This window comes from Loxodonta africana, chromosome 1 (genome assembly GCF_030014295.1).
Source record: "Loxodonta africana isolate mLoxAfr1 chromosome 1, mLoxAfr1.hap2, whole genome shotgun sequence".
In the NCBI taxonomy this organism is placed as follows: Eukaryota; Metazoa; Chordata; class Mammalia; order Proboscidea; family Elephantidae; genus Loxodonta; species Loxodonta africana.
Window position 1 is genome coordinate 188,318,031 of NC_087342.1, and position 21,900 is coordinate 188,339,930.

At 37.9% G+C, this 21,900-nt stretch overlaps 1 protein-coding gene across 10 annotated transcripts in view; it reads left to right on the forward strand.

Annotated features, from left to right (window-relative positions):
* The window catches only part of FABP7 (fatty acid binding protein 7), a 183,500-nt gene that overhangs the window by 157,336 nt on the left and 4,264 nt on the right, over positions 1–21,900 (forward strand). The window contains exon 1 of one of the 10 annotated variants that reach the window (XM_003404241.4): positions 21,449–21,619. The exons of the other annotated variants lie outside the window; for them this stretch is intronic. Coding sequence (XP_003404289.1) covers positions 21,547–21,619 — 73 coding nt within the window. The 5' untranslated portion in view covers positions 21,449–21,546. Of the gene's footprint in view, positions 1–21,448; positions 21,620–21,900 lie in introns of those variants that run through there. 10 annotated transcript variants of the gene reach the window in all.

A 21,900-nucleotide genomic window follows, 5' to 3' on the forward strand; every position in this document is an offset into this window, starting at 1 on the left:
CAAGGACATCACCCATGAAGAAAGCAAGAGGTCATTAAAAAGACAAGAAAGAAATAAAAGACTAAAACGGATGTCAGAAGAGACTCTGAACTTGCTCTTGAATGTTAAATAGCTAAAGCAAAAGGAAGAAATGAAGTGATAGAGCTGAACAGAAGATTTCAGAGGGTGGCTTGAGAAGACAAAGTAAAGTATAATATTATGATGACATGTGCAAAGAGTTGGAGATAGAAAACCAAAGGGAAGAACACACTCGGCATTTCTCAAGCTGAAAGAACAGAAGAAAAAATTCAAGCCTCAAGTTGCAGTAGTGATGGATTCCATGGGGAAAACATTAAATGACGCAGGAAGCATCAAAAGAAGATGAAAGGAATACACAGAGTCATTATATCAAAAGGAATTGGCCAATGTTCAACCATTTCAAGAGGTGGCATATGATCAAGAACCAATGGTACTGAAGGAAGAAGTCCAAGCTGCACTGAAGGCATTGGTGAAAAACAAGGCTCCAAGAATTGATGGAATATCAATTGAGATGTTTCAACAAATGAATGCATCTCTGGAAGTGCTCCCTCATCTATGCCAAGAAATTTGAAGACAGTTACCTGGCCAACCAACTGGAAGAGATCCACATTTATGCCTATTCCTAAGAAAGGTGATCCAACCTAATGCAGAAATTATCGAACAATATTGTTAGTATTACACACTAGTAAAATTGTGCTGAAGATCATTCAAAAGCAGCTGCAACAGTATATTGATAAGGAACTGCCAGAAATTCAGGCTGGATTCAGAAGAGGACATGGAACCAGGGATATCATTGCTGATGTTAGATGAATCCTTGCTGAAAGCAGAGAATATCAAAAAGATGTTTACCTGTCCTTTATGCAAAGGCATTCGACTGTGTAGATGATAACAAATTACAGATAACATTGAGAAGAATGGGAATTCCAGGACACTTAATTGTACTCATGAAGGACATGTACATAGATCAAGAGGCAGTTGTTGGAAGAAACTAGGGGATACTGAGTGGTTTAAAGTCAGGAAAGGTATGCATCGGTGTTGTATCCTTTCACCATACCGATTCTATCTGTATGCTGAGCAAATAATAGGAGAAGCTGGACTGTACGAAGAACAGAGCATCAGGGTTGGAAGAAGACTCATTAACAACCTGTGTTATGCAGATGACACAAATTTGCTTGCTGAAAGTGAAGAGGACTTGAAGCACTTACTGATGAAGCTCAAAGACCACAGCCTTCAGGATGGATTGCACCTCAACATAAAGAAAACAAAAGTCCTCACAACTGGACCAGTAAGCAACATCATGATAAATGGAGAAAATATTGAAGTTGTGAAGGATTTCATTTTACTTGGATCCACAATCAACAGTCATGGAAGCAGCAGTCAAAAAATCAAAAGACACATTGCCTTGGGCAAATCTGCTGCAAAAGACCTCTTTAAAGTGTTGAAAAACAAAGACACTACCTTAAAAACTAAGGTGCAGCTGACCCAAGCCATGGTATTTTCAGTGGCATCATATGCATTCGAAAGGTGGACAATGAATAAGTAAGACTGAAGAAGAATTGACGCCTTTGAATTGTGGTGTTGGTGAATAATGTTGAATATACCACGAACTGCCAAAAGACTGAACAAATCTGTCTTGGAAGAAATACAACCAGAATGTTGCTTAGAGGCAAGGATGGCGAGACCGTGTCTTACATACTTTGGACATGTTGTCAGGAGGGATCAGTCCCTGGAGAAGGACATCATGCCTGGTAAAGTACAGGGTTAGTGAAGAAGAGGAAGACCATTGATGAGATGGACTGACATCGTGGCTGCAACAATGGGCTCAAGCATGACAACAATTGTGACCATGGCACAGGACTGGGCCATGTTTTGCTCTGTAGTACATAGGATCGCTATGAGTTGGAACTCACTGGTTGGCAAGTCGCTCTGACCAAAAGCCTTTGATCTTTTTGACCCCTGTCTTTCTCTCATCTGAGATAGGATACATGAGCATAAGATGCACTGGTGATGAACGGCAGTCCCTGTCATGAACTGAATTGTGTCCCCCAAAATGTGTGTCAACTTGGTTAGGCCATGATTCCCACTATTGTGTGGTTGTCCTGCATTTTGTGATTTTCTATGTATTATAAATCATAATCTCTGCCTGTTGCTTAAGGGATGTAACACCCTTGCTCAGGGAGCAATGTAAAGGGATCCAATATAGAGTTTCCCTGGGGTTTGGCCTGTACCACCTTTTATTTTATAAGAGATAAGAGGAAAGGGAAGCAAGCAGAGAGTAGGGGACCTCATACCACCAAGAAAGCAGCGCTGGGAGGACAGTGTGTCCTTTGGAGCCGGGATTTCTGCACCGAGAAGCTCCTAGTCCAGGGGAAGAACCATGACAAGGTCTTCCCTCCACAGCTGACAGAGACAGAAAGCCTTCCCCTGGAGCTGACTCCCTGATTTAGGATTTCTAGCCTACTAGAGGAAACCCTGGTGGCGTAGTGGTTAAGTGCTACGGCTGCTAACCAAAGGGTCAGCAGTTCAAATCGGCCAGGCACTCCTTGGGAACTCTATGGGGCAGTTCTATTCTGTCCTATAGGGTCGCTATGAGTCGGAATTGACTCGACAGCACTGGGTTTTTGGGTTTTAGCCTACTAGACTGTGAGAGGAAACCCTGGTGGCATAGTGGTTAAGTTCTATGTCTGCTAACCAATGGGTCGGCAGTTTGAATTTGCCAGGCACTCCTTGGAAACTCCATGGGGCAGTTCTACTCTGTCCTACAGGGTCTCTATGAGTCGGAATCGACTCGATGGCACTGGGTTTGGTTTTTTAGACTGTGAGAAAATAAATTTCTCTTTGTTAAAGCTATCCACTTGTGGTATTTCTGTTATAGTAGCACTACTTGACTAAGACAGTCCCCGAAGAAGATAACCAAAAGAAAAAAAACCATCGCCATTAAGTCTATTCACTCATAGTGACCTTATAGGACAGAGTAGAACTGCCCCATAGGGTTTCCAAGGAGTGGCAGGTGGATTCAAATTGCTGACCTTTTGGTTAGCAGCCAAGCGCTTAATCACTTAGGGACTACATGTTATCAGACTACCATAACTACCAAAAGTTCCTCCCTGGCCCCTGTCCTTGTCATCTCCTTAAGGTTCCATGCTCAGCATTTAGGCAAAACATCATGGAGAAGGGGCAGGAGAGAATCCTTGAACTGGCTTAGTTAAAACCTAAAATGCCTCAATAATTACTAGTTTTACTGAGTTTGCACAAAAGTGACTACATAAAGCTTTCTGCTATTCTGTAGAACTGGGAAGTTATGTCAGTTACATAAAAACAAAGAAGGTGCATTATTACATATAGTTCTGTGACTGTGAAAATTCATACTCACTATCCTTGAGATTTATCCTTGAGATTTCTCTCCTTAAGCAGCTTGTGGCTTTCTTTATTGATTGGTCTGTCAAGAAGGGTGTGTAAATCTCAGTGAGTCTTCAAGATGTTCTACTTAGGTGCCAGGAGAAAATATTTGTACCCTACCACTGCCATCGAGTCGCATCCATTAATATTTCATTTTATATAAAAATAAGAAAGAAAATAATCTTTACTAAGATTTATATAGGGATTGACTTTGGGCCTTTACTCAGGCATATGTCAGTCACTTTCCATTAAGTGTTCTGAGGGCAGAGTGGAAGGTTCACTTTTCATCCATTTCAGCTTTTTGTGACTTACTTCATTGTATGTGCACCCAATTAAGTGGATTCATAAATAATATTATCTGGTTTTATTTGGAAACCCTCTTGGCATAGTGGTTGAGGGCTACGGCTGTTAACCAAAAGGTCAGCAGGGCGAACCCACCAGGCACCCCTTGGAAACTCTGTGGGGGCAGTTCTACTCTGTCCTGTGGGTCACTATGAGTCAGAATCTACTCCATGGCAATGAGTTTGGTTTTTTGTTTTATTTAAACTAAGCATTATAAAGTAGAAAAAAAAAATTGATTTAAAAAACTGAGGAAAGAAGAAAATGCTAATAACATTAAATACAAGCAAACAACAAAAACTGAGTGTGGATATGTCTCTTCCTAGTGGAAGTTCTTGTCAGCCACGCAAATTGGGACCATACATACAGTTTTAACAACAACAAACTGACCAAGAAAGTTCATGATTGCAAAAAGACCAGTTGGAAAAAGAAAAAAAAATTTTTTTTTTCTTTTTTTAATGCTGAAGAACACAAAGATGGATTGGATTGCATTGGGGAAATCTGCTGCAAAAAGCCTCTTTAAAGTGTTAAAAAGCAAAAATGTCACCTTGAAGACTAAGGCGCACCTGACCCAAGCCATGGTGTTTTCAATCACCTCATATGCATGTGAAAGCTGGAAGATGAATAAGGAAGACTGAAGAAGAATTGACGCCTTTGAATTCCGGCGTTGGCGAAGAATATTGAATACACTATGGACTGCCAAAAGAACGAATAAATCTGTTTTGGAAGAAATACAGCCAGAATGCTCCTTAGAAGTAAGGATGGCAAGACAACATCTCACGTGCTTTGGACGTGTTGTCAGGAGAGATCAGTCTCTGGAGAAGGACATCATGCTTGGTAAAGGAGAGGGTCAGTGAAAAAGAGGAAGACCCTCAACGTGATGGATTGACATAGTGGCTGCAACGACGGGCTCAAGCATAACAACTGCAAGGATGGCGCAGGACAGGGCAGTGTTTCCTTCAGTTTTACGTTGGATCACTATGAGTCAGAATCAACTGGACAGCAACTAACAACAACAGCAACATTGCTGAGGAGAACCCTTACCCTATGTGTATATTGGGGCTTCGGGTAGTAGCTAACAGTAATATGAAGTCTTCTACAATTAGCAAGACTGTATACAAAAACAGTATTTATTTCATCTTTATCTTATTCTTTTTCAATTTGTATTTATATGTTTTATAATGTTCATATGTTAGTATGGTAATGTGTGCATATAAGTTATGAATAAATATACACAGGAAGTGGACAGTTTTTCACTGATAGGGTGCAAAATAAAAAATACATAGAGATCACTGCTCAGTAGGACAGCAATTTGCAGAGCTTATTCTAAACCTAGGAAACTCTGGTGGCCTAGTGGTTAAGTGCTACGGCTGCTAACCAAAGGGTCGGCAGTTCAAATCTGCCAGGTGCTCCTTGGGAACTCTATGGGGCAGTTCTACTCTGTCCTGTAGGGTTGCTATGAGCCGGAATCGACTCGACGGCACTGGGTTTTTTTTTTTTTTTTTATTCTAAACCTAGTGAGAAATGGTAGAGCTACACAGTATTCTAAGTTATTTAGAGAAATAAGTTCCTCTGGAACCAATGTATTCTGTTCTCGGATCTCTTCTTTATAAAGTTATAAGCAAGGCCACTAGTCTTCACATATTCAGAATGAGTCCTAAGCCCTCCCGTTCATTAATTCATTCAAACATATGTATTAAGCCTATCCTATATGTAGATTTAGAAACCCTGGTGGTGTGGTGGTTAAGAACTATGGCTGCTAACCAAAAGGTCAGCAGTTCAAACCCACCAGGTGCTTCTTGGAAACTATGGGGCAGTTCTACTCTGTCCTATAGGGTCTCTATCAGTCAGAATTGACTCGATAGCAATGGGTTTGGTAATGGGTTTATATGTAGATTGGAAACCCTGGCAATGTAGTCATTAAGAGCTACGGCTACTAACCAAAATGTTTGCAGTTTTATTCCACAAAGTGCTCCTTGGAAACTCTATGGGGCAGTTCTATAGGGTCGCTATGAGTTGAAATTGACTTGACGGCTACTAGTTTTTGGTTTATGTATATAGATCAGGACAATGCAGAGCCTATAGTTCCTCTTGGGAGTTCCCAAAATCAGGTAACAAGAATTCTTAGCAACATTTCTAAATTGCTTTCTGTATTTGGCCTACATCTGACGCCATAGGGTGTGCACCAGGTACGTAAAGCAAGTTATAGGAAGAGGCTTATTGCTCAAGCTAAAAAACTAGACCTGCAAATTAATTCTGGATAATAACTGGGTTAAAGACTGATTTCCTGTAAAGTGCTATTTCCTCCTCCTTCTCCTCTTCCTTTTTTTCTAAGCATGAAAACAATGTTGCAGATAGAGGCATTCAGCAGTAATCAGGATTAAGCAGAGGAGATCATCGTGGTTAACATCTACCGAGTATTTACATTATTCTAAGCACTTTTTTTTTTTAAGCACTTTACTTCTATTAACTCATTTACTCCATACAACAACCCTCTAACTACTACAGTAATGCCCACTTTAAAGAGAAAATGAGGCACAGAGAAGTAATTTAGCTAATTTTACATATGGTAAGGAGTAGCTCTAGGAGGTCTGGCCAAAGAGTCCATGTTCTGAATGCTATAATACTATTAGCCCCCTTACTAATCAAACTTTATTCAGATATAATTTATATACAATAAATGCACCCATTTTAAGTGTACAGTTTGATAATTTTGACAAGTGTACGTACCCAAGTACTCAACAAACCAATCAAGGTGGAGGATATTGAAGTCACTGCAAAAAGTTGCCTCATGCCCCCTGGCATGAAATAGCAATTGAGTTATTGGCTCTTTTATCATGGTAATATGTCCATTTTTATCTCTGGTAATGTTCCTTGTTCTGAAGGCTACTTTGTCTCATAATAATATAACCACTTCAGCTCTTTTATGATTAGGATTTGCATGATATATTTTTTCATCCTTTTGCTTTTAACATGTGACTTTACATCTAGTGTAGCTTTTTATAGATATGCTTATAGGTAGCATATGGAATCCCTGGTGGGATAGTGGTTAAGTCCTATGGCTGCTCACCAAAAAGTCCGCAGTTTGAATCCATCAGGCACTCCTTGGAAACTCTATGGGGCAGTTCTACTCTGTCCTATAGGGTCGCTATGAGTCGGGATCAACTCGAGGGCAATGGGTTTGATTTTATTTATTTATTTAGTTATAGATCCCCAAAACCGATAGTGTATAGTATATATGCTCATATACCTTATAGTACTTGGGACTTATTTTTGTTTTGAAACTCTATGATTTTGCTCTTTGTTTTTATTCATTCCATCTGTTCCTTTTCTTTTCTCTACTCCTGCTTTCTTTTGGATTTTTTTTTTTTTTTTTTAGTATTCCATTTTATCATCACTTTTGGCTTATTAGCTCTATTTCTTTGTTTATTTTTTAGTGGTTGCTTTTTGGTTTGCAATATGAATTTTTAACTTATAGCCAACCTTCAAATAATTATATCATCTCACACATAATATGAGAAACTTAAAATAGTATTCCATTTTCTCAACTTCCTTTGAATTATTTTTGTCATATGTTTTACTTCTACTTATGTTATAAACCCAACAATTCATTGTGATTTTTACTTCAAATAGGCAATTATCTTTAAAATACATTTAAAAATAGGAAGAAAGTCTTTTGTATTGATCCACATATTTACCATTATTAGCACTTGATTTTTTTGTGTGTAGACTCAAATTTTTATTTGGTATCATTTTCCTTAAGCCAAAAACATTATCTTTAACATTTTTTGTACTTCAGATCTGTGGGTGATAAATTTTCTCAGATTTTGTTTGACTTATAATTATTTTGCCTTCACTTTTAAAAGATATCTTCACTGGGTGTAAAATTGTAGGTTGAATTTGTATCATTCTTCAACACTGTAAAGCTGCTGTTCCAGTGTCTTCTTGATTCCCTTGTTTCTAGTGAGAAAGTAGGGTAACATTTTTTTTAATCTTTTTTTTTCCCTAGACAATTTTTTTTAGGGGGGCGGTTAAGATTTGTTTTTCCCTTATTACTGATTTTCAACAATATATTTATGATATCCTTGGTGTGGTAAATGGAAACCCTAGTGGCATAGTGGTTAAGAACTACAGCTACTAACCAAAAGGTTGGCAGTTCAAATCCACCTGGCGCTCCTTGGAAACTCTGTGGGGCAGTTCTACTCTGTCCTATAGGGTCACTATGAGTCGGAATCGACTCAACAGCAACTAGTGTGGTTTTTTCTTGGCATGGTGTATGTGTGTGTAATTGTGTTTGTGCTTATCCTGCTTAGGAAATTCTAAATTTCTGGATATTAAAAAAAATAACGTCCAAAAAATTCGGCTTTAATCTACCAGTTAGGTCCAAAACGTTGGCTGTTTGAATCCACCAGGCACTTCTTGGCAGCCCTGTGGAGCAGTTCTGCTCTGTCCTATAGGCTCTCTATGAGTCAGAATCGACTCAACAGCAACTTTTTTTTTAATTAGGTTTCAAGAAGATGTAAACACTCAAAGCCAATATACAAATGTAAAATGAAATTGAGACCTTTACTTTATAATCCAAGTATTTAAAATGTAGTTTCAAATACCCAACTATTTCAGGTAAAATTGGACTTTTGCCTCAAAAAGGCAATATTCTCCAGAATTTTCATTTAATTTTGACTATGAAAAACATGGCTGGGGAGAATTTGCATTAATTATTCAACTGGTAAATTTAACAACTAGTCTCTTATGACGGCACTGGGTTATTTTGGGTTAGTCTCTTATGAGTGGCTCTTTTTTGAAAATAGTAAAGACCTCAATTTGTTATGATATCATATTGAACTGATTTTATTTAAATAACACAGTTATATCATAGTGGCCAAAACGGATGTAATGAAAAGTACAAAATGCAAGAAAAGAGAAAATGGAGTTTTTTGAGTAAAGAATCTATAAAGGTCTCTTTCTCAAAGTACTACTTGCTTTGAAATTGATTGGAATAATAAATTGAGTGTTTGCTGAGCATTTTCTTTCATGTTGATTTGGGGTACCTTGTTAGACATAAATACTCGAAAGAAAATGATGAATTGAGGCTAAATCACTATAATAAATTAAAATAATTGTTTTTGTAGTTTTGCAAATGGTTAGTATAGAGTTCCTCATTAACTAAATCATCAGATTTTAAAACGCATTTTGGAGAAAGATTTATGTGATTTTTTTTTATTGTTGCTAATGTTGTCTGTATTTACCTAATGTTGTCTGTATTTACCTAAACAACTCAAACGTAACTATTTAGTTGTTTTTCTCTTCCCTGTTTCTGTCCTCACCAAAAAAATAAAAATATTTTTTACCTCACAGTTTTATGTCAGTGGAATCATTTTGTTTGTCCTGAATTAGAATCACGAATGTGTGTAGGTGATTGCTTCATGAGATATGAGATAATGTTTTCCTACAAGGTGAATGTTGACATATATAGGTAAAGATCTCTTAACTTCACTGATAGGATTTTGATAAACTTAAATTTGAAAACGAACCAATATAATGTAGAAGTACCAAAGAATCCTAGGACATTAGAGAAAGAAGGAACTAAGAGATGATTCAGACTAAGAAATTTAGGTTAAAATGGTGAAATAATTTATCTAAAACTGTACAGCTAACCAATGGAAGAGACTCTATGTTTTGATTCTTTTCATAGTCAAAACAAGAAAATCTTCTCACAATAAGATTTTAATATAGGACAGTCAAAAATTATTACATTAATTCATCTAAGTACTGGATTTGAACAAATTTAGGGTTAAAAATGCTATTCTCTGGGTTGTGGAGATTTACTTCATTTTATTTTGGTTTTAATTATTTTTGAAACCCAAGGCTATCTAGAAAACAGTAAAAGGTCTGAGAAGACAGACTTAACTTACATGCAGCAAGTAAACATATTACTGAAAGAAGTCTCAAACTTTTCAATAAATGGAGCTAAAACCACATGGCCTCTAAAATGGAAGACTAAATATAACGACGGTGTCAGTCTTTTCTGAATAAATTCATAGATTTCAACCCAATTCTGATGTATTAAAGTTTTGAAAAGATGATGTTCAAAGAGAGAGAGTGATTATGTTCTCCAAGAGGATCTCCAAGAAGTCTTGAAGACCACTCCAATCTTTTATGACCCATCATGTTTTTGGTAAAAACTTCATGTTTTCCACATTGATGTTATTAATCAAAACAATGACAATTTGGAATGTGGTTTCTCAAACAAAACATATACTTTCCATTTGCACCTAAGGCCCTCCCCTCTGGAAAGGGATAGACCTGTGGATGTTCCGTATGAGTTGAAAATCTTTGCCTTAAAGTGTTTGCTGTTGTTCAGAATCTAGACTTGATCCTAAGTATTTTGAAACAGGGTTTAACAGCAAACCTTGATCTTGTCTCAAGGGCAGACATAAGCCAACTAGGCTGTCAAGACTGATGTATCCAACCAGAGTTTACTAACTTACAAGAGAAATATAATTTTGAGTAAATATTTGGTTTTCAAGTCCATTGGCTAATGTATTCTCTTCCTGCAGACCAATAACAACTGAAAACATAATGAGAATATCTGTTGAAAAAAAGAGAGAATCTCTTTTAACATCACAAATAATGAAAAAATAATATTGAGCCACAGCTCTTTTTCTAAAACTCTGTAACATTGTTCTGTAATTATTTGGCATCTAAGTGTTACAATGGAAAAGACTATGATCAGCCATACTTCCGATTTTTTATACATCTTTCTCTCTGATTATTTGATTTTTCTTTAATTTTTTATATTTATATGTTTGAATTATATTTAATTCAAAAATATTGCTATAATTAGAGAGCTTGGGTTCTATTTTCATTCATTATATCCCAGTAGTATAGCATGTTGATCTATCTACTAATGCCTATTCCAGAAACATCTTTACTACAATTTTTCAGCAGATTCCTCAATTTATTTATGCCTGCAAATGTTACTTTCAGATAACATAAAAATTTCCAAATGTATGGAAAGAAAACTAGTGAAATGCTGACATTGTCTTAACAAACTTCAAAACGGAGCCTCACTTTTCACCAAATTTCTGAGCAAAAACATTTATTTCTGGGTGCTTAAAAAGAATAACAAAAATTATGTAATCATAGCAATGGTTTCAACTGATATTTTCTGTTAAAAACTTGCTTTTGAAATTTAAAAATATAAATGAATACTTGAATTTAATTGTATTTCAATTTTATGCCACTTGTGTTCAAGGACAGTCTTATAATACTATAGTTTCAATCAGCTATTGAGTGAATAGTAGCAAAAGTTTCAATGACTTATTTATGATTTCCAATTATGTTACTGATCAAATTACATCAATAGCTGTTCCAACAAATAGTCTTGAAAGTCATGGGTTGCAAAGACTTAAAATTCAATTGGGAAGTATCTATTTAAGGATTCTGTTTCTTCTGTAAAATGAGTATGAAAATATTTTATTCATCTGAAGGTCCAAGTGGAACAGATGCACTTTTGGGGCACTACTTCATGCTGTCCTCAGAAGTGCTCCCACATAAATCGATACAGAGCTGACTAAACTTTGTGGATCCTGGAAATCTGCATTATGTTTGGGGAAAAGCTCTGTTGCAACACAGTTCTAAATGTTAACATGCTTCCTCCTTAGGATAAATATTGGTCACACTTCTTCTTTGTTGAACATCATATGACTCTTAGATTTAATGCAAGGGCACTCTTGCCATAAGTCACACACACTTTCTGGAATCACTGGTAGGGTCAAGGAGCTAGCAGCATTGAAGGTCTCACTGTCCTACTTTGACTCAGTATTGAAAAAAAAAAGAATAGAATCCAAATTTACTAGGATGATTTCAACAGTCTAGAATATACTATTCATTTTAGATATCATAAAGGATTAAATTCATTAGCATATGTGAGATTACAACTTGAGATTTTGTTTTTCAGTCAAAGTTTAGCTTTACCCCAGAACACCTGTATCACAACTTCTCTGGGTAATTCTGAATCTGGATTTTTATAAATCTCCCCGTGATTCTAATGATCACCCAGTTTTGGGAACTACTACTCCAGGATATTTCCAGAAGTGTAAGATCTCTCTCTCTCTTTTTTTTTTTTTCCTCCCTTGTTTTTTTGTTAACAAGCACATTAAAAACATACCCAATTTTCTCTGTGTGGTGAATGCGGTGTGTGGCAGACTGGCTCACTTAATCTCTGATCCCACCACCTTTTGTGATCCTCTTCGCTCTGCCGAGGTGGGAGCCAGTAAAAACATTTCCCAAACTCTCCTACACCTAGGGTTCAGGATACAATTTAGGTTCTGCCAATCCGACATGCTTGTGTAAAATCTGAATTCAAAACTGAGTTAAGTGATGAGACAGAATGCACCTAAGACATCCATTTTGCTGTTGAGATCAGGCCCATGTGGCAGAAACCTGGACTCAATAGTTCTAGGTGAAGCTCCCTCATTTGTGAATCATAGCTAAGACAGGGTATTCCTAGTGGAAAGGCAGCTTCCTGATTCCCTAGCTTCCTGTTTATAGCGGAGATAACTCTTTCCTTAGCCAGCAAGTTTCTGTGGTGGTATTTTTGAAGTATTCTGGGAAGTTCAGCTCAGCCTAAAATCAGCTACTTTAACCCTTCCAATAGTTCTGTAAGCAACTAATTCTCTATATTTAGCACCTTTTTTGATAAAAACAGCTAGAGCGGCTTCATTAGTCTTCAACTGAGCCCAGACTAATACCCTCCTTCTACAGCTATTTTTTTTTTTTTTATAGCTACCCGACGGCTAACCAAAAGTTCAGCAGTTTGAATCTACCAGCTGCTCCTTGGAAACATTTTGGGGCAGGTCTCCTCTGTTCTACAGGGTCACTATGAGTCAGAATCAACTCGATGGCAGTGGGTTTTATAGCTACCTGTCTGTTAATCATTATTCAAAGCTTAAGTTGGTATTTCACACGTGGAGTAAACAACAAAGATCTTTAAGGATTATATGAACAAAAACACTCTTCTAATTTTTCAGTTTACAAAGGGTAATAACCCCTAACAAGCATACCAGAGGACCCATTGAAAGGACAATTTATATGCATACTCATTGGAACCTACAGTAGGACATATATTTGGTACAGGGTCAGTGAAAAAGAGGAAGATCCTCAAGAAGATGGATTGACACAGTGGCTGCAACAATGGGCTCAAGTACAGCAACAATTGTGAGGATGGCACAGGGACAGCCAGTGTTTGGTTCTGTTGTACAAAGGGTTGCTATGAGTCAGAACCGACTGGAGGCACCTAACAACAACAACAACATTGGAACCAGGCTTCCATATACGGCATGGCACAAAACTTTCCTATTCTTCTATTTAATAAACCCATCATGAATATAAATGCTCTCTCTACCTGTTCTGTGGGCTTTTACTTCAAGAAAAAAAAAGTCCTAATTTTCTCTCAAACATTAACAAGACAGGAACAAGGAAGGGGCTTAGATCTTCTTTGGGGACTATATAGAGGGCAAAGAGAGGCAAAGTTTAGGTAGAAACTTGGAAAAGATGATATGAGCAATCGTTTGCATTATTTTTTGAGTTTCTCCGATTCTCTGTGTCCGCTGTCTATATTCATTCATGCATTCAACATTAGTTGAGTGTACATTGTGGACTTTGAGACTGTGGTAGACAATGTGGATAGAGCACAATGAAGAATAAAATAGGCACTTCAAGGAGCTTGTGTTCTTATGGAGGAGAAAGGTAATGAACAATTGATTATATAAATATTTAATTAAAATATGTGTAAAAAGACAAAACTATAGGGCAACACAACAGGGATTCTGATAGACTCTTGCCCATGGAAATAACATTTAAGCCAAACTCTAAAAGACAAGTAGAAATTAACTAGGGGGTTGGAGGGTAGAGTTTTTTGGCAGAGTTGTGGCATCTAAATGACCTGAGGAGGGAGGTCCCAGAGCTCTCTCATGACAAACCTGGAATACTTGGATTTTTTCCACAGTCACTTTGTCAGATCAAAGAGCAGGCCAAAGACTTCCACCACATCTCATACCAAAAAAAAAAAAATATGGAGAATGGAATCCAACCCAAAGGAGAATGGAATACTGACATTAAAGGAGGAAAATGGAAGAAAACAGAAAAGAAATAAGAAACGCATTGGAAACATAGTCACATCTCATGATTTTATTAACTTTTCATCCTCCAAAAGGAAAACAAAATGCTTCAAGAATGTGCTACACTTGGAGATGCATCTCCTCTTTGGTTTAGACCACATTTTAAACTGTGACAAGATAAAAAAAAATTCAGAATACCAAGGGGACAGATAATTCACAGTCTTTTTCCTCTTTCCTTTTTTCTCTCAACAAATTCCATTACCCATCTTGATTACCCTTGCTTGAAGGTTGGAGTCTTCATTACTCCTGGTGTTCAGAGCTGGTAGAGCTGGTTGATGATTTTAACGGACTAATGGAAGACATGTAAGTGACAGACAGCTGCGCCCCTAGGGAATTTCTGTACCCCTGTTCCAGCAAAGGAGGTTGTCTGATCTTACTACTACCTATCATGGGGAGAGATCTCCAACGACAACAGCAACAATCTTCTTTTGTGTACTTTGGGAACAAAAAGAGCCTTGATTAAGTAATGTCTCTTACAGCAAATAATGCCTTGACCTTTGTGGACTTACCTTGACCAACCCAAAAACCAAACCCACTGCCATCAAGTCAATTCTGACTCATAGCGACCCTATAAGATGGAGTAGAGCTGCCTTATAGGATTGCCAAGGAACAGCTGGTAGATTTGAACTGTTGATCTTTTGGTTAGCAGCCCAACGCTTAACCACTCTACCACCAGGGCTCCATAAAGAAAGCAATGTCAAAAAATGAATAACTTCTGTTTCCTTAAGAAAGAAAAAATTTTATAAAATAAGTTTCAAGAGATTTAGGCCCCACATGGAGTTTTACCAACATACCCCAAAGTAATGCTTCTTCCTTTGTTCCTTCAATTTCGCTATTAAACAAAAAAACAAACAAAGCCTTTATAATGGACCCTTCAAGTCCTTACTGCCATTTATTAATGCATAAAGATAGTACTGCTGAGAGCGGGATAAATCTGTCACAACCTTTCCCTTTTTAAGCCTATGACTGTGTTTGTTTTATAAAAACCATAAGAAAATCATAAAAAGCTCCCAGGTTTAGGAACCTTGGGAGAAGTATTTATTTGTTGAATCCTCCTTAGCACAACAGTCTCTTTCTTATTCTTATACTTTCTCTGCTGTAAAAACCCTCAATAATCAGAGTAAATAAGTTATTAATTGAAAGCAATCATTCTTAGGTATAGATACATTACATTCAGAATAAGTTTAACTGCTATTAATAATTAGCCTAAGGTTAAATGTATCAGTTCAAGGAATTACAACATAGTCTAATGACTTTTCCTAAATTTTCTACTACAGACATATTCATAACAATATTCTTTTCTATTACTAAAATTTAAAAAATGCCTCTAATTTGCTGGGCTTTTATGTTTTTATAGGGTGAAGAAGAGTCAGAATTACAGGAATATGTCTTTTACATTATAATAAATGGATAACCAGCTCATATCTTAACAAGAGAGTGAAAGAAATAAATGGGTATGGACAAATATTTCAGGGCCCATGATGTATAAAGAGCTAAGATAATGGTGCCTAATACATGGTCCCTACCCTCAAGGCCTGATATAGACAATGTTAAGAATTTTGGTCTTTAACCTGAGATCAGGAGGAAGCCATTTGATAGGTTTTGGGAGGGAAAGGGTCAAGATCAGATTTACATTTTTTTTTTTACAGTTTTACTGTAGTATAATTGACATAAATCAATTGCACATATTTGTTACCAATTTGTCGATTATACAAGTCTGCAGGTGCAAATTTGATAAACTTTGACACTCCAATTAAACTATTACTAACCAAAAATAAACCCAAACCTGTTGCCTCCCAGTCGATTCTGACTCATAGCGACCCTATAGTGACTCTGTAGGACAGTGAAGAACTGCTCCAAGGGTTTCCAAGGAGCAGCTGGTGGATTTGAATTGCTGAGCTTTGGTTAGCAGCCAAACTCTTAATCACTCTGGCACAAGGGTCCCAACCTAATACTACAATCAGGAAAATGAAAAAAAAATGAAAAGGAGGAAATTATTTTCAAAACACATACCCAACAAAGACTTTTACAAAGAATATATAAAGGGCTCTTACATTTCAGAAATGAAACAAAAAACCCAATAAAAAACGGGCTCAAGATTTGAACGATGGTTTTATCAAAGAGGATACTCAGAAAGCTGTGAAGCATGGGAAAAGATGCTCAGCATCATTAGTCACGAGGGAAGTGGTACAGATTTGCATTTTAAAAAGTGACTCAGGCTCCAGTGCAGTGAAAAACTGGAGGAGACCATGAGTAGATACAGGAACAACAGTCAAGAGGCCATTGCCATAGAATGAGTAAAAGACAGTGGTTGCTTGAATTAAGATGGTGGTCATGGAACTGAGGGAGAATGACAAACTGGAGCAATATTCAAGAGGTAAAATAGATATGCCTGGACATCGAATTTGATTTCAGAGGGTGAAGTGTTAATAGTGACTCTAAGATTTTTGGCTTCTGTAGTTGGGTGGAAGAGAGTGAACATTTGTACTTCCTGGGAAACAAGCACCTTCGAGGTACCTTTAAGATGCAAAAGTAAAATCATGGAGCTGGCACTTGAATAAGATGCATTCTGAACCTTATTTGCTGTATCTGATAGAGACAGAAACTGGAATGCAGTGGGTAGATGTTAACAAAGGATTTGATTCGGGGAGAGAAGAGCTGGGATCACAGAGTCAGATCCCTCTGTTCAGTCCCTAAGAAAGGCAAGAGATGTGCTTTACATGGCTCTGTACTAGGAAAGCAGGAAGAATTCTGGGAGAAGGTAAGTATCAAAGTCTTCCTTAAAATATCTTCCTTAGATCCCTTTGGGTATTTTGCCATTTTTAGGGTAACCTGAGGCAATGTGGCACAGAACAAACTGAAGCCAAAGCTTTTCTGATTCCCACTGTTTCTCAAATTCTCGCCTTCCCCCCATCCTTAAATCCCAACGTGTATGGAGATTGCATTATGTAGATGTGACTATATATATATATCTTGGAAACCCTGGTGGCATATATATATATATAAAACCCTGTGCTGTCGAGTCGATTCCGACTCATAACGGCCCTACAGGACAGAGTAGAACTGCCCCATAGAGTTTCCAAGGAGTGCCTGGCAGATTCGAACTGCCGACCCTTTGGTTAGCAGCCATAGCACTTAACCACTACGCCACCAGGGTTTCCCTCATATATATACATATATATAAAAAAAAAAAAAAACCAGTGCCGTCGAGTCGATTCCGACTCATGGCGACCCTGTAGGACAGAGTAGAACTGCCCCATAGAGTTTCCAAGGAGCACCTGGCAGATTCCGACTGCGGAACTTTTGGTTAGCAGCCCTAGCACTTAACCACTACACCACCAGGGTTTCCATATATATATATATGTACATACACACACACAGATATATACATATCCATCTCGCAGAGGGTCTTCCTCTTTTTCCCTGACTTTAACAAGCATGATGTCCTTCTTCAGGGACTCGTCCTGCCTAATAATGTGTCCGAGACTGTGAGATAAAATCTCTCCATCCTCTCTACTAAGGAGCATTCTGGCTGTACTTCTTCCAAGACAGATTTGTTCCTTCCTTTCGCAGTCCATGGTATATTCAATACTCTTCACCAATGCTATAGTTTAAATGCATTAATTCTTCTTTGGTCTACCTTATTCATTGCCCAGCCTCGGCATTCATATGAGGTAACTGAAAATACCATAGCTTGGTTCAGTCGCACCTTAGTCCTCAAAGTGACATCTTTGCTTTTTAACTCTTTAAAGAAGCTGTTTGCGGCAAATTTGCTCAAGGCAATATGTTGTTGGATTTCCTGACTGCTGTTTCCATGGCATTTTGATGACATTGATATAGTGACGTAGATGAATTCATTTTTTAGGATTGCTTTATGCATTCCTTTTAAGATAATACCAAGGCAATACGTTGTTGGATTTCCTGACTGCTGTTTCCATGGATGTTGATTGTAGATTCAAGTAAAATGAAATTCTTGACCACTTCAAACTTTTTTCCACTTATCATGATGTTGCTTATTTGTCCATTTGTAAGGATTTTTGTTTTTTTATATTGAGGTGTAATCCATACTGAAGACTGTAGTCTTTGATCTTCATCAGTAAGTTCTTCAAGTCCTCTTTGCTTTTGGCAAGCAAGGTTTTATTATCTGCATATCAAAGGTTATTGATGAGTCTTCCTCCAATCCTGATACCATGTTCTTCTTCATATAGTCCACTTTGCTTCTCAGATTATTTGCTCAGCATACAGACTGAATAAGTATGATGAAAGGATACAAACCCTGATAAACACCTTCTCAGTTTTTAAACCACACAGTATCCCCTTGTTCTTTTTGGACAACTGCCTCTTGGTCTACGTACAGGTTCCTCAAGAGCACAATTAAGTGTTCTTGAATTCCCATTCTCCACAATGTCATCCATAATTTGTTTTGATCCACACAGTCGAATGCCTTTGCATAATCAATAAAACACAGGTAAACATCTTTCTGGTATTCTCTGCTTTCAGTCAGTATCTATCTGATACTAGCAACGATATCACTCATTCTGTGTCCTCTTCTAAAACCGGCTTGAATTTCTGGCATTTTCCTGTCGATGTGCTGTGGAAATCATTTTTTTATTATGTTCAGCAAAAATTTACTTGTGTGTGATATTAATGATATTGCTAGATAATTTCCACATTCTGTTGGATCATCTTTCTTTGGAATGGGCATAAATATGAATTTCTTCCAGTCGATTGGTCAGGTTGCTGCCTTCCAAATTTCTTGGCATAGACAAGGGAGCACTTCTAGCATTGTTTCTGTTTACAAAATATCTTAATTGCTATTCTGTCAATTTCTGAAGCTTGTTTTTCACCAATGCTTTCAGTGCAAGTTGGACTTCTTCCCTCAGTACCATCGGTTCTTGATCATATGCTGTCTCCTGAAATGGTTGAATGTCGGCCAATTCTTTTTGGTACAGTGACCCTGTGTATTCCTTCCATCTTCGTTTGATGCTTCCTGCATCATTCAATATTTTGCCCATAGACTCCTTTATATCTCAACTCAAGGCTCAAATTTTTTCTTCATTTCTTTCAGCTTCAGAAATGCTGAGGACGGTCTTCCCTCTTGGTTTTCTAGCTGCAGATCTTTGCACATTTCATTATACTTTGTCTTCTTGAGCCAACCTTTCGAATCTTCTGTTCAGCTCTTTTACTTCATCATTTCTTCCGTTTACTTTAGCTACTCTACGTTCAAGAGCAAGTTTCACAGTGTCTTCTGACACCCATTTTGATTGTCTCTTTCTTTCCTGCCTTTTTAACGACCTCTTGCTTTCTTCATGTATGACATCCTTGATGTCATTCCACAACTTGTCTGGTCTTTGGTCATTAGTGTCCACTGCATCAAATCTCTTCTTGAAATGATCTCTAAATTCAGGTGAGGTATACTCAGGGTCATACTTTGACTGTCATGAACTTGTTTTAATTTCCTTCAGCTTCAACTTGCACTCGCATATTAGCAATTGATGGTCTGTTCCACACTCAGCCCTCAGCCTTGTTTTGACTAATGAATGATATTGAGCTTTTCCGTTGCCTCTTTCTACAATGTAGTTGATTTGATTCCTGTGTATTCCATTTGGCAAGGTCCATGTGTACAGTTGTTACGTTGTTGAAAAAAGGTATATCCAATAAATAGGTAATTGGTCTTGCAAAATTGCATCATGCGGTCTTCAGCAACATTTCTATCACTGAGGCCATATTTCGCAACTACTGATCCTTCTTGTTTGTCTGCAACTTTCATATTCCAATCACCAGTAATTATCATTGCATCTTGATTGCATGTTTGATCAATTTCAGAGCTGTAGACGTTGGTAAAAAATCTTCAATTTCTTCATCTTTGGCATTAGTGGTTGGTATATAACATTGAGTAATAGTCATATTAACTGCTGTCCCTTGTAGGCATATGGATGTTATCCTATCACTGACAGTGATAGATCTTGAAATGTTCTTTTTGAGAATGAATGTGATATGGTTTCTCTTTGTTATTCCCAGCATGGTAGCTCATATAATTGTCATATCCAAAATGGCCAAATACCAGTCCATTTCAACTTACGAATACCTAGGATACTGATCTTTCAGTGTCCCATTTCATTTTTGACAACTTCTAATTTTTCTAGCTTCATTCTCAGAAATTCCACGTTCCTATTATCAACGGATGTTTGCGTCTGGTTCTTCTCATTTTGAGTCGTGCCACGTCAGCAAATTAAGGTCCCAAAAGCTTGACTCCACTCCCATCTTTAAGGTCGACTTTATCTGGAAGAGGCAGCTCTTCCTTAGTAGTATTTTGAGTGCCTTCACACCTGAGGGGCTTGTCTTCTGGCACTATATCAGACAATGTCCCACTGCAATTCATATGGTTTTCACTGGCCATTCTTTTAGAAGTAGATTTAAGGTCCTTCCTTCTAGTCCGTCTTATTCTGGATGCGCTGCTGAAACCCTGCTGGTGTTTGAAATACTGGTCACATAGCTTTCAGTATCACAACAACACACAAGTCACCACAGTATGACAAACTGACAGATGAGTGGTGGTCAGAAAACTAAAAGGTCCTATATCGCAGGTCATTTAGCCCACTGCCATCTAGTCGGTTCCAACTCATAGCAACCCTATAGGACAGAGCAGAACTGTCCCACAGGGTTTCTGCAGGTCATTTAAAGTCTTACTAAATTATCATTTGTTTACTTTTCCCACATGGGTTCTATAATCTGTTGAAGAAGGGGGAAAAAGAAAGAACAGTCTTTTCTTTAATTCTATTTGTCATCAGTGGATACTAATCATACTCTTCCTTAGGTCTCTTTTCCGTTTCATCCTGCTTCTCACATTCTAGGAGAGGACAATAGGATCTTTAAATTCACTCAATTTGTATTGGAAAAGGGACCAGAGTAGCCTTAGAACAGTACAATTTAAGGAAGGCATTAACACCTCCCTGCTTTCTCTCTTTTTCCCCATTTTGGCATATTTTAGCTTGTGTTTTGCTCTCCCTGTAAACATGAGACAAAATAAAAGACACTGTTCAGGCTCCTTTGTCTGAAAAGTCTGGCATTTCAGTGATTTTCTTTAAAGGGTTCCTCATTTGTAACCAGCTTTGCCGTTAACGGAAATCAATCTGAATGTCCTATTGTGTATCTTTTTTCTTTCTTCACAGTCTGAAACTGCCTTTGCCAAGTTCTTGAGCTTGCATCTGAAAGACCCTCTCTCTTTTCCCTGTTCCCTGCCTCCAACCCCCATTGAATTCCTGCAGAGTTTTCTCAGGCTTAAGGTCTGCTGTGTGAGGGTTGGGATGAACTCGACCTACTCCGCTGACCCAGTGGCCTGAGCCAATCACAAAGAGGATTGGATCCTCACTCGAGCCCTCCTTCCCATCCCCTCTCACTGTGACAGCCTCCTGGAAAGAGAGGCACTAGGATCGGTGGGTTTGCAATTCAAATCCTTGGCCCTTTGCCCACTTCTTTTTCAAATAAAAAGGCAAGAACTGCAGCTGAGGTGCAAAGGGGTCATCTGAGTTGCAGTGGCACTAAGAGCAGAAGATCCTCGCTCCTGTTTCTTATCCTTTCTCGAAGCTAAAAGGGGGAAAGGGCAAGAATGGTGGAGGCTTTCTGTGCTACCTGGAAGCTGACAGACAGTCAAAACTTTGATGAGTACATGAAGGCTCTCGGTAGGTAAAAATAAGAAATACTGTTCTCCTCTTGCAGCTTCAGATACCTGCAGGATTCTTTTTGTTACCCATCCAATTAGCAACAGAAAAAGACAGATAATATTGCCATAATTGGAAGCTACGCTGGACTTTCAATGTGACTTTTGCCTGCTTTCTTGGCCAGGGCCAAATAACAGACCATTTGATATTCTGTGGAGGATGTGAGGCTTCTGTGTCGTCTTTGTTTTTTCTCCAGTGTCCTCTTATTATTTGTGCTCAGTAGTTGTATTGTATGATTAGTG